The sequence below is a fragment of the Ovis canadensis genome, chromosome 12, assembly GCF_042477335.2.
Source record: "Ovis canadensis isolate MfBH-ARS-UI-01 breed Bighorn chromosome 12, ARS-UI_OviCan_v2, whole genome shotgun sequence".
NCBI classification, from domain to species: domain Eukaryota; kingdom Metazoa; phylum Chordata; class Mammalia; order Artiodactyla; family Bovidae; genus Ovis; species Ovis canadensis.
The window spans coordinates 12888405-12901989 of NC_091256.1; the positions used below are offsets into that span (position 1 = coordinate 12888405).

The 13585-nt window shown below is 52.0% G+C and overlaps 1 protein-coding gene across 16 annotated transcripts in view; it reads left to right on the top strand.

Annotated features, from left to right (window-relative positions):
* SOX13 (SRY-box transcription factor 13) overlaps positions 1–13585 on the top strand; it is a 46688-nt gene that overhangs the window by 18097 nt on the left and 15006 nt on the right. For 14 of the 16 annotated variants that reach the window (XM_069544474.1, XM_069544477.1, XM_069544478.1 and 11 more), the window contains exon 2: positions 12193–12391. In XM_069544474.1, coding sequence (XP_069400575.1) covers positions 12194–12391 — 198 coding nt within the window. In that variant the 5' untranslated portion in view covers position 12193. Of the gene's footprint in view, positions 1–1680; positions 2204–12192; positions 12392–13585 lie in introns of those variants that run through there. The other 2 variants (XM_069544476.1, XM_069544482.1) reach the window with 1 other exon arrangement.

A 13585-nucleotide genomic window follows, 5' to 3' on the forward strand; every position in this document is an offset into this window, starting at 1 on the left:
CTGCCATGGGGGGTGGTGGGGGAGGGAGTTCTTATCCAGGCATTTGCTGCTGTTACTATTGTTGTGATTATTCTGGTACAGGAGTGACCCATGCACTCAAAGAAACAAGGGCAAGAGCTGCTAACCCAAGGGTTCCTGGACCTTGCAGCAGGGCTAGGGTGTGGGGCGGAGGTGGGCTGGGGTGTGGACCCTAGTGTGTGGACCTCACTGTGCTGGCGCTGGAGGGCAGCCCAGAAAAGACGGTGAACTTTCTCACCCAACAGCTGCAGGCAGGGTGTCGCCAGATAGAGCATAAATGATAGTTTGGCTCAGAGTGTTACTGCCTCTTGTCCTTTACCCAGTGTTGGCCCTTAATCGGGCCACTAAGGGTAACAGTTCTGCACCAAGTAGAATGGATTTTTGCAAAACTGGTGAAATTCACTTGTAAGTCTGAATCGCTTGAAAGCATGAAACCACCGCATTCACCTAACCCAACTGCTGGTGAAGTTTTATAATTCAGAGTAACAGACAGCCTTTAACTAACCTTTGGACTCTGGGCGCTCCAGAGCTCCTGCAGGAACCCAGCAGGAAGTGGAGGCTGTCCCCCAGCACCCTGCAGCAGACAGGGCTGATTGGACTGGGTGCAATTGGACTGGGTGCACCTGCGGGGAAGCTGCCTTTTCTCCAGAGTCCGTGTGCTGTGGGTTTGGAATTGGAGGCAGGTGGGCCTCCTGTGGGATTTTGCTTCCACCCTTAAGCTTCAGGTGCCTCGATTATAAAACGGGCTTTGTTGTTACCAAAAATACCTGTGAGGTGCTTAGCTGGTCGTGCCCACTCAAAAACACGGCAGGTGCTGTCACTGTCTTTTGCTGCTGCAGGCCGCAGCCTGAAGGTGGGAACCAGGGCCTCAGCAGCGCCTGTATTCCTGCATCAGAGACCCTGGAGCCCTCCCGGACTTGAAATGTTATCTCTGAGAGAAGAAATAATAATTTATCCCATGAGCAAATGGAAAAACTGAGACCTTGCACGTTTGGGTGCTGTGTCCCACGCCCCACAGTGAGTTCCAGGTGTCCAAACCCCTAACAGTTGTAGGGGGTTTTTTAAACCATCAAGCGTGTGAAGCATTTTGACATTTAGAAAATCACTGTGCTGAGGCTCCAAGCAATTTGGTGGTGTGTATGTTGACTTCCAATTTATAGATAGGAAAACTGAGGCTTAGAAAATTAGGACTTACCTAGGATTGTACCCTGATTTTGTGGCAGAGCTGGGGCTCCAACTCAGACCTCCGGCCTCCAAATCCAGGGTTCGCTTCCACTGTGCGCTCAGAGTTATCATGTGGGTCTGTGTGATCCTCTCTGCAGTAACTTTTCCCCTCCGAGCAGGTAGATCTGTTAGGGTGACTAGTCATGAGCCAGCAGGGAGAGGGTTAAATTCCTTCCTAAGCAAGGGCAGGTTTTGAGCTGGGCACCTCTAGTGACCCCGTCACTGACCCTCACCCCGGGTCAGGGCACGGGCTGTGGGGGAAGGGAAGGAAAGCAGCTCTAAGGGCTGGGTGGGGCCGCTCATCTCCCTTCTTCGCTGGACAAAGACAGACAGCTGCCAGTGGCTCTTCTCAGTCTCCCTGGACGGTCCCTAAGTTCCCCTGTGGTGGACGGCCATCCGCAGGGCCTGCCCTCTCAGTCAGGCCCTGGGGCCCCGGCAGTGCTCAGAGACATGGGAAGGCCTGTGATGTGTTCTTGGGTAAGGGAGCTGGGCTAGTTTTTCACCTGTAAAGGCACCAGTAATAGAGAATGGGACTATCAAATGAGCCTTCTGGCCCGACGGGACTTTGGTCCCCGCCTGTCATTCACTGAAGAGGAGAAGGAGGATCTGGGTGGCCCACAGAAGCCAGCGTCTCTGAAATAAGTGGTGACTCTGGATACTGGGAAGGCTTCTCCGTTCCCTCCTTCTCTCCCCAGGGGGCCCCCACCCCAGTCACCCCCTCTGTTAGCTCAGACCGACGTGAAAGCATTTGTTTGAATTATTGTCCCTGTGTCCTCCCTAGATGGACCTCAGGGAGGTCGAGAGCTGTAGAGTAGACTGCCCAGGGCTGCTCAGCAAGTCGGGGATGGGGAGAGCTGTTCTGGAAGCCAGGCGTCACCCAGCACTTTCCTTGAGCCTGCCACCCCAAGAAGGACAACTGAGGAAAGGATTTCCACGAAAGCAAGGAGCTGACTTAAAGGAAGTGAGCAAAATCTCTTCCTCCATCCCCGCCTTCCTGCCCCCAGACCCTCCTCCTCCCCACTGAGGAATCCCTAATACACCTGTCTCTGAGTGACAGGGAAAAGCCTTTAATTGTACCTAGAGGCGAGGGGGTCACTGAAGGGAAAGCCTGCTAACTGGTGGGGCAGGTCCCACTCTGTCTGGCTCTGGCCCTTTTAGACACTTGAATTAATGATGTTAATGATGGCTTTGTGCGCAAGAGGCTCTCCAAGGCAGCTGGTCTCCCGGCTGCACGCTCCCGATACCTGGCCAGACCTGAGTCCCCAGTCTGTGAGTCTGTTTTAGGCCTGTCTGCAAGATTAAAGATGCCATGTAAATTATTAGCAGTTTCATGTTCTCCATCTTTTTTGTGTGTGTGGTTACATACCTATTAATGAAATTGACCATTTTAATAATTTGTTAATTGCATAGTTTGGAAGCATTAAGTACATTTGCGTTGTGCAACTGCCCCTGCTTGTCTATCTGCAGAAGTTTGCCTCCCCCAAACTAAAACTCTGTACTTGTTAAATAATAACTCCCCCTTAGCCTCTCTCCCCAGCCCCTAATAACCTCTATTTTACTTTCTGTCTCTGTAAATTTATCTATTGTAAGTACCTCGTACAAGCAGAATCAAGAAATATTAGTCTTTTTGTTATTTTGCTTAGGCTGGTTACATTTGACATTTTCAAGTTTCCTCCGCATTGTAGCCTGTGTCAGATCTCCTTTTTAAGGATGACGTTATTCTGTTCTTATCTGTAGCACGTTTTATTTTATCCATTCACTCTTCCACAGACACTTGGGTTGTTTCCACCTTTTGGCTGCTGTGAATAGTGTTGTACAAGCACGGGTGAGTGGCGTCCCTCCACGGCCCTGCCTCACATCCTTTGGTTGTACACCCAGAAGGAGAATTGCTGGATCATATGGTTATTCTATGCTTCAGCTCTTAAGAAACCACCATACCGTTTTCCATAGCAGCTGTAAAATTTTATATTCCCACCAGCATTGTCTGCATCCTTGCCAACACTTTTTTCTTTTTTAAAAATAGTAGCCATCATAATGGGTGTGGCGTGGCATCTCACTGTGATTCTCCATCTTTTTAAGGGGAAGTCAGGCCCCAGGAAGCACTAAGGCGTGTGCTCCGCATTGCAGAAGCAGCTAGGCCCGGGCCCACATTTCTGGGTCCCTGTCACAGCCTCCATCCTGTACTTCTGCTACGTGCTTGTCCTGTCAAGAGGAGGCAGACGAGGGGAGGGTTTATAGATTAGGAGGTTGGGATTAACGGATACACTCAACTATATATAAAATAAAGCCAGTGAGAACCTATTGTGTACCACAGAGAACTCTACTCAGTATTTTGTAATGACCTATAAGGGAAAAGAATCTGAAAAAGAATCTGAAAAAGTGTGTAACTGAGTCACGTTGCTGAACACCTGGAACTAACACAACATTGCAAATCAACTATACTTCAGTGAAAAAAAAAAAAGTAAAGAAAAAGAGGAAGCAGCTGAGGCCCTTCTACCTTGATCTTCCTGATGATTGTCAGGGCCCTTTCCCCGCCTTCTGTCATAGGAGCAGAACGGCCCTGGCCCATCAGAAGTGTCTGGAGGGTGAATGATCTTCAGGGGGAGAAGGGAGTTTCGGTGATATTGAGATTTAAAGAGCTGGATTATTTTAACCCTGGGCATTGGGTAAATTATGGTACAGCCACTGCAGAGATGTCCAACAATTACAAATGACTTCATAACGAATTTTCTTTCTTTTTTGCTACACCTCATGGCTTGTGGGAGTTTAGATCCCCAACCAGGGATCGAGTGCAGGCCTTCACAGTGAAAGCGCAGAGTCCTAACCACCAGACTACCATGGAATTCTCTGGAGAATTTTAAGTACTTTCCAGTTTTTAGTAACATGAAAGCTTCCTCTGATACACAGCCAGTCTCTGGGCCCGTGTTTTGCTCACCACTCATTGGCCATGACCTTTGGCAGTTGTTTAGCCTCCTTAAGGCTTTGTGTCCTCAGTAGTAAAACAGAGATGATGATAGTAACTCTTTCACAGGGCTCAGGAAAGTATTAAAAGAGCTAATGCCTACTGATGGCCTTTAGCTTATTGTGGGCCTGATTGCTGTTGTCTGGTTGAGAGGAAGATTCTGATGCTAGACATCCTGGACGCAAAGCACCTCTGTGCCTCAGTTTCTCCATCTGTAAAATGGAGATCATAATACCAGCTATCTCAGATGGTTATTGTGAAAATGAAATAAATTACTATAAATAAAAGTGATTCAAATAATACTCACATATAATAAATACTTAGGAAATGTTAACTGTGATCAGAGGGGTACACACCAGATTGGCAACCAGTTGTGTGTGGGGGGCACCTGCTAACTCATCTGATTGTCCCAGGAGTCTCATCTCACAGGTTAGTGCCCATCATTCAGTTGTTAAATACTTTGAATGTCACCGCTATTATTACCGACTTGGGCTCCAGGTGTCAAGATCCCCATCTCATCCCACCCCTTTGCCAGATTTTTCTTTCTTAGTTGAAATGGTCCTGCTCAGTTTCTAAAGGGTGCTGGTGCTGGAAGTTGGGGTCCCAGGCAGACTGGGGTGCAGGCTGGCTGCTTTGGGGATTGCTTGATGAGCGTTTTAGATGAAATCGGAGACTTGAAGCTGTTCTCCTCCACTTGCTCTCCTGCCCTTTTGAGAAGGAGCCAAAGCCAAGAGAAAGCAGCGACTCACAAATATAAAGGGGACCATGAACGTGACGGACAGGAGAAATCTTCCGCGGCAGTCTTGGCAGCTGGTGGGCCGATGGGGTAGATAATGGGAGAGGAAACGTAGCCTTTGCAGAGAAATAGAACGGAACACTTTGTTCACTGGAAGAGTGAATGCTGCTTGAGTAAGAGCCGCTCAGTCGGGGTTTCCGATGATGAGCTTTTCTTTGGGGAGATGATGGTGATTAGATTTTCTCAAGGCGCAGGTGGGGTCCCACCCAGAAACCCTGCGGCAGAGGAAGCCACAGACCGGAGCAGGGCACCCAAAGGTGAGGCCAGTGCGTCCCAGTGCAGCTCATGGGCCCTGGCCGCTGACTGCAGTGCCGCCAGCCACTCTGCCCCTCCGTTGTCTGCCCAAGCCAAGGATGGGGATATGCAAATCCCTCTGGAAGCCCCCGAACCTTTTCTCAAAGTATATCTTTTTATGGAGCCTTAGGGAGGTAGAGGGGAGAAGGCAGTGGCACCCCACTCCAGTACTCTTGCCTGGAGAATCCCATGGACAGAGGAGTCTTTGGGGCTATATTGTCCACGGGGTCGAAAGGAGACTGAGCAACTTTCAGTTTCTTACAGGGAGGTACATCCCCGGGAGCAGAGGATGAGGCCACGTGTGTTTTCTGATTAAGTGCATGCCAACTTCCTGGGTCAAGAAGGTGTCCTGTCAACACTTCCCTGGACATATATTCTGCACCACAGTCTCTAAGCTTATGATTACTTCTAATCACAAAGGAGGTGTTGGAATCTCTGTTTTACGTGTGAAGAAACTAAAGTTTTGAGAGACTGAATCTTTCCCCCAAGTTTCCAAAGGGACTTTGGGTTTTTTTGATTAATTCTTCCTTGGCCATGACTCAAGAAACGACTGGAATCCTGTAAGCGGCAAAGACAGTGGCAGCTTGATCTTTGCTGGACCGGATCCTGTTACCTGGGTTAGAGGGAGCCAGGGCACAGCCAGCAGATGAGAAGACATGATCCGGGCATTAGTGAGGGCTGAGTTCAGACGCCTCCGCTGGGCCTTGGGTAGGTCAGGAGAAGGAGAGGTGAGCCCTTGCCCAGTGCCCTCAGCCAGGTGGTGTTCTGGCCCTGTGCGCTCTTTTTCCTCCTGTCCCCGTGATTAACACTCAGGGCTACCCCGCAAGGCAGGTCTCTGCAGAGGCCAGGTCGGCCTGGGCCACGCGCGGGCCCTGAACGGGACCCTGCTTGTGTGAAGGAGCAGACGCGTGCGCCCTCATCCAGGCCCAGGGCCTGGGCCTGGCGCTGGGAGAGGAGGTCAGCACTGCAGCTGCCCCAGCCCTGTGGCCAGGCTGCTCACGGGGCTCGGGCGGGGCTGGAGACAGCCTCAGGTCCCGAAGCAGGAGGGCCTCGGAGGAGGGCCTGCAGGAAACACTGTCTACTCCCTCCGCTTCACCCAGGCAGGTGCGGCAGCCCCTTCCTCCTGGGAGTCTCAGCGGCCCTTCCACGCTGCCTCTTCTGCCTCTGCTGCCTCTGCTGGGTCCTCCAGGAAGAGGAGACGCGGACGAGGCTCTGGGTGGGAACGGCGCCGCCCGTTTCTCCCAGCTTTTTAAGTCCTTAGGGGGTCAGCTGAATCTTGGCAGCTGCCAAAGTTCTGTCTGGAGCTGGATTTCTGTGCCGGCGATGCAGGGGGCTGCCTCCTCTTACAGGCTAGGACAGGGGCTCCCGGGGGCTCAGCACACCTCAGTCTAGCTAGTCTCGGCTGCTCTGCTAGGTGATATATTACCTTGGCCAGCCTGGAAACAGCCCAGGGACGGGGTGGCGTTGGCCATTGTCTCCACCTGGTCTGGGCTAGACAGGGCCACTCCATGGACCTGTTCACCCCCAGGGCCCACAGAGGCTGAAGAGAGGGAGAGAGGCTCGCAGGAAAGCTTTGTTTCAAGCCTGTGGCCAGCCCAGCTCCCAGCTCTGAGTAAACAGCAGAGATAGGATCGGGCGTAGCCAGGAAGGGTGGCAGGGTGCGGCCTGGGAGAAGAATGGCAGGATGTGGCACTGGGCACCGTGCTGGGCACCCACGCCTCGGGCCATTGTTCGGGGCTGCCCGGGGCTCTCAACTCTCAGGGGCCCTGAAAGGAAGTGATGTTCCTCTGGGACGCGTTCCCCTGGCCCTGCCCCTCCCGGCCACATGCTTCCTCCCTGGCAGTGCCCTCTGCACCGCCCACACAGGGCCAGCCTGGGGGCGGGGGGTCTCAGTAGAGGGTCAGGTGTGTGCCCAGCGGGGAAGTGTCGTCACTGGCCCTCCTAGGAGGGTCTGCCTTCCTGTAGCCCCGGGTCTGAGTCACCCGTCATGCTCCGATGACTGGAATTTATGTCTATCTTTATCTGTATCTAGATGTGGGGAGGGGCGGGCTGCTGTTATGGAGGGAGGAAGGTCTGAGAGTGAAAAGTCCTTTGATTCCAATCTGGCTGGGCTGCTTGTTGTCTGATTGGGAGAGGAAGTGGCTGGTGATTTGTTTGGGGGTAGAAAGGGGCTTAGTTTGTGTGCACCTTGGGTGGGAGGGGGTCAGAGGGGCTGGAAAAGGGTTGACTGTAGGCAGGAGAAAGAGGAGCTTAGCCCCTGGAGTCTGCCTGGTTGCAGACTCCAGAACTGGGCCCTGTGCCCTCGTCCCTCTGTGGGGGGGGCAGGCGTCCGCTGCCTTGTCCTGGGCGCTGGATTTGGAGTCAGCTCAGAGACTCAAGACTCTGCGGCATCCAGGGTGGGGCTGGCTTGAGCCCTCTCCCCCTAGGGGCCTTCACTTCTCAAGATGCTCAGGTGAGGTTAAACCCAGGAGAAGGCGGCGGAGGGCCTGTGGGGTAGGTTCCCCGGAAGGGAAGGGAAGGCAGAGCAGGAATGCTGCTCCGTGCCCCAGCTGGTTGAAGGTCCTCTGACTCTATTCCTAAATCAGTATGCCCAAACAAGCCAGGTGAACCTGACCTTTCTGGGCCTCAGTTTCTCCATTTATAAAATATGAGTAAGACTGGGCAAGAGGGAGGAGACTGGAAACATGGGAGCGCTTCTACCCGAGTGAGAGCCCCACCAGGGTGGCCTCTGACCAGGACCTGGGTGGGAACTGGGGGAGGCCAGTAATCCACATCTCCTGAGCACCAGAATAGTCTGACTTCTGGGCATCTGGGGAGAGGGGAGGCTGTGACTGCTGACCTTAAAACCTCCTGAAAAATCATGTATATATGATTGAAGCATGGAGCATGCTTTGTAGGGAAGGGGGTAATAAGGGAATTTTTTTTTTTTTAAGTCTCTGGAAAAGACTTAAGGGAAGACTCCACACGGTCTTTAAATTCATAACGTTTGGAAAATGTTTCTTACTGTCTCAAGGTAGGAACAAAAGGAAATGGGCTTGCCTTGCTACTGGGGGATTGGGGTCATTCACAGGAAGAGCTTAGATGCAAGAAAGATGCAGCTGAGGATAACTGGGTGTAGGAGGTGGGGGTGTGGGAAATTAGCCCCAGACAGCAACATCCATCTAACGATGATGATTACAGTAGTTGTCACTGAGGCATTCAGATCTGCCTTGTCCTATGCTGCTGAACTATATTACTCTGAGTGTTGTACCAATGTTTATTGAGCACCTGTATGTACCAGGCACTGCGCTAGACTCTGCGGCTATAATGACGAGCAAAACTAAGCTGATTTTCACAGTGTGGGGTTGGATGGGTTCTCAGGCTACTGGGCCAGTCAGAAATAAAACATGTGAAGGTATCATTATCAATTGTGAAAAGTACTTTGAAGTCGCAAGTTCAGGATGCCAAGAGAATGTAACCAGGCACCTCTTATAGGGACTGGAGTGTTAATGGAAGGCTCATCTCCTCATCTTTGGTCTTCCCTTGTGGCCCAGCTGGTAAAGAATCTGCTTGCAATGCAGGAGACCTAGGTTCGATCTCTGGGTTGGGAAGATCCCCTGAAGAAGGGAAAGGCTACCCACTCCAGAGTTCTGGCCTGGAGAATTCCATGGACTACAGTCCATGGGGTTTCAACACGGAACAGCATTCCTGCTCTGCCTTCCCTTCCGGGGTTGCAAAGTCGGACACAACTGAGCGGCTTCTCCATAAACCAATGAATCCAGGGAGGGGACCAGTGGAGAGCCAGGGCCAGTGCCTGCAGTGGAGACAGACGCCTGTGGGAATGAAGGGCCCTTTTTCTGGGCTGCTAGCAGGATTTGGCAGGTAATGGGGGGCTGGGGAGGGGGGAGTACCATGCCCTGGTGAGCAGACTGACACCTCCAAGCTAGCTTGACTGGTAGCCAAGAGCCATTTTCTTTGTTACCAGGCTCTGTGTCAGAAGCTGGGACGGACTGGTGGGAGCCCCCCCCCAAATAAAAACAATCCCAGTGCCCAGTTGGGTGTACTCTTGGGAGTTAAGAGTGGATAGAAAAGGCCATCAAGGTCAAAGGGAAGAGCTGTCTTAGTGCAGCAGGGTCCAACGGAAATATGTGAGCCACACTTATACACGTTTTTCCCTAGCTACAGTAAGAAGTGCAAAAAGAAACAGGTGAAACGAATTTTAGCGATGTGTTTTATTTAACCCCAAAGTGTGCAAACTGTTATATTTGAACCAGTGATCAATAACCAATGAGCTGTTATGCATTATGTTTTCGTCCTAACCCTTCCAAAACGAGGCTGTGGCTTGCACTCGGCATGTTTCCACCGGGACCAGCCGCGGTTCAGGTGCTCAGCAGGGGGGTGGCCGGGGCACCGGGCCGCGCGGCCCTGGGGTTCCTTAGGGCCGAGCGCCACCTCCTCTGCTGCGGCCTTCAGCGGCGGCGGCGGGGGGAGGGTGGGCCCCCCAGCGGGACCGCGCTCTGGGGGGCGCTGGGCCGCGTGGGGGAGCACCCTGAGGGTGCCCGGAGGAGAAGCCCCCAGGACGCCGGCCCGGGCGGGGCGCGGGGGGCGCGGAGCCGGCCGGGGATCAGAAGCCCGCGGCCCCGCATTGTCCGCCGGTCACACTTCCTTTGGCTTTATTGCCTTTGTCCGACACCCTATTGTCTGATTTCCTTTTGTCCCCCTTTCAGCGCCGCTGTCTTTTATTTTCCAGCCAGCCTGGTTGTTTTCATTTCTTTTGTCTGAAGTTCCTGAGAGGAAGGTTTTATTTTCAGCGGTTTGATTAATTCACAGCTTGAGCCCCGGGTTGTTTGTTATGTAATTGCGGCCCTCGGCTTCAGGATCGCGCCCCTCCCCCGCGCCCCTCCCCGCCCGGGTGGGCCGCGCGCCGGCTTCCTGGCTGCCGGCCGGGCCCGCGCTGGGCGGGACCCAGGCGCACCCCGGAGCCCTGCTGGGCCGCGCGGGGGTCTCTTCTCCTCTCCTCTCTCCTCGCCCTGCAGTGCCCCTCCTGGACCCCACACCAAGCCCCCAGGGCACCTTGCCCTTTGAAAGCGGCAAGAGAGTCTGGCCTGGTCTGGTCTGCAGGATGGCATCAAATAGAGCAGATAGATAACCTCTTATTCGACTGGAACGCTTTCCGTTATTTCAAGTGGAATACTGTGCGTGTATACAGGGTGTACATCTGTCGTATGCAGCTCATCGCATCATTCCTTATAAGAAGCATTTCGTTATACAGAGGTGATGTAATACACAAATATTATACTGCACCTGCAATTTAACGTGAGGGATGTTTTACTCTATATAATTTTTGCCTTACATTCCCCTCCTAAAAATGTAATGCCCGTGTAAACAAAATTTTTTAAAGTTTTATTTAACACAGCTTTTCAAACTACTCTGTATCAGAATCACCAGGAGGGCTTGTTAAAACAGATTCATGGCCTCACCCACAGAAATCCTGATTTGTGCGTGACCCATGACTTCACCTTTCAAACTAGCCCCCAGGCCATGCCGGCTGCTTCCCTTTGCTGCATTCCAACCGGCTGTGCTTTAACAAAGGCACCAAGCACTCTTCTGAACACCTTGTAAATATCAATTCATCACTTCACACTGTCCATTTTACAGATGAGAAAACAGGTATGGAAAGGTTAAGTAACTTGTCCAAGATTCCTCAGCAGGTCCTGGAGTAGCTGAGACAAGACCCATGCCTTCTGGGAACCTGCTGTGTGTCCCAGCTGGTCTTGTCTCTGTGACTTTGGAGAGGGAGCAGGTGAGCTCTGGGCATCTGCTGCTCTGGCCTTGAGCCTGGCGTGACCACCGAAAACGACTCCAGGATCCTGCTCAGCTACTCGGTGATCCCACACGGCATGGTGTCAGCAACAGAAGTGGGAGATTCAGTCTGTGCTTTCATTACACCGGGGATTGCAGAGGCCCAGAGGGGGCCAGACTCTTAATTGAGAGACTCTAACCAGATACAAGACAATATTTCTCGGAAAGCTACTCATCTCTTAGGTCACTTCAACTCACCTCACTTTTGGTAAATAGATAGATGGATTCAGGGAGTAGTTGGAAATAGTTCACTTTTATCTTGCCTCTACTATAAGGAAAACAAAGAACAAGTGTATGGGGTAGTCAATACTTGGTTTCGCTTTAGGGGAGTAGGAGGGAGTGTGAAAGTGAAAGGCGCTCAGTCGTGTCCGACTCTTTGCGACTCCATGGACCGTAGCCCTCCAGGCTCCTCTGTCCATGGGATTCTCCAGGCAAGAATACTGGAGTGGGTTGCCATTCCCTTCTCCAGGGGAACTTCCCAACCCAGGGATTGAACCCAGGTCTCCCGCATTGCAGGTGGATTCTTTACTGTCTGAGCCCCCAGGGAAGCCCCCAGTGAGTGGTGGAGAGGGGAACAATCTGGCCTCTTCATAAAGAGTAACTGCTACTCAATCCCAGTTATTGCCCCAGACTAAATTCAAGAGAGTTCAAGCCCAGATTTTTATGTGCTATCTCTTGAGTTTTAAATTTTGATAACTAATTACAAATATGTACTTACACATACACAGACACATACTGTATATATGATCTCGGTTTTACTGGGCTCAGAAACAGCCGGTTAAGTTTCTAGCCTTCTCAGTGGAACCCATCAGCCCGCTAGTCCCAACGCGGCAACAAGCAGGGTACAACAGAAGGTGGCCCCGTCTCCTCTAGGCCTTTCTATTTTAAAAAAAAGGCGGGGCGGGGGGGTGTCCAGAATCTTTTCCAGTCACAGTGAGTTCCAAGTGGAGCTTGCCTTTTGCAAGCACATACCTGTTTGGGGCTGGAACATCAGTCAACAGCAGTCACTGCCCGGGGGCCCAGGTCCTCCTCCCTGACTCTGCCCCTCCTCCCTCAGGATGTCTATGAGGAGCCCCGGCTCTGCCCAGCTGGTCCTGGATGAAGTTGGCACCATGGTGAACTGTTCTGTCAAGGCAGAGGGGAAGAAGGAGCCCTGTTACGAGGACCCCCAAGGCTCGGCCACTGCAGCTGAATCGCAGCCTGGAGACCCAGCCCGCCCCGCCCAGAATGGTGCTGACCTGCAAGCTCCAGCCCAGGTGCCCAGCACTCTCTTGGGTCCCCTGGGTCAGTGTCCCCAGCCTGCCTCTGCAGCCCCTGTGTGTGTGTGCTTATCCCCCTAGTGGATGGGCCAGGCACCCACCAGGGGCTCCTGGGTCAGTGTCCCCAGCCTGCCTCTGCAGCGCCTGTGTGTGTGTGCTTATCCCCCTAGTGGATGGGCCAGGCACCCACCAGCCTAGCAGGGGACAGGGGCAGGTAGACGGGTGGGTGGGTGGGTCAGGCTACCTGTCTGAGCAGGACATGGACTCACTCCTGCCCTCACTCACCTGATATTAACTGCTCGCCTCTGTGTGACTGGTCCTTACCCTTGAGGACTAGTTGAGAAATAAGATACACGCGTTTACAGTCTGGCTTAAAGATAATCTACTAGCTTTGTCTAGTAGTAGAAATCTACTACTTTCGAATCTACTGCTGATTCGAGAAAATCAGTCTTATTACCCAAACCAGAGTTTAAATCACTGTTAAAGACAATATGATTCCTCATCCTTAAAATGAAGGAGCTGAACTATATGAGTGGTAATGATTCTTTTAGCTCTTAGAAATTCCATGATTCCATTTAAGAGATGTAAAAGGAAATATGTAATCAAAGGCAAATGAGAAAATAAATTAAAAAAAAAAAAAAAAGGCAAATGAGTGAAAATGAGGAGAGTTTTAGGGCTCTGAGGAAGGATCCAGCCAGGAGGAGTAGGCAAAAGGGGGCTGGAAGTAGGGGTAGTGAATCAAGGAGGACTTCCTGGAGGAGTAAGCCTTTAAGCTGAGCCTTAAAGAATGGAGAAGACTCAGATGAGAGGAGAAAGGGGACAATGTCTGAAAGAGGGTGGGAGTGGGGACCCTGAAAGTAACCAGCCAGGCTGGAGTGTAGGTGCATGCAAGGGAGGAATAATTAATAGCTGACTTTTGGCCTTCGCCTCTGCAATGGCAAACCTCATTCACATGCATTAACTCCTTTGATCCCAGCTACAATCCTCTGGCAAAAGGAGGTGTAAGTCTTTCCATTTTCAGAAGAGGGAGGCCAGGTTCATAGAAGTTCAGGGACTCGTGTGGGATTAAGCACACTGTGAGTCAGTGAGCCCAGACCTCTTGTCTTAAAACCTTTTGTTCTTTTCACGAAATCTATTAGGCCAAGTCAGAGCAAGGGTCAGGAGGTGGGGAGAGAAGGCCCTGCCGAAGGC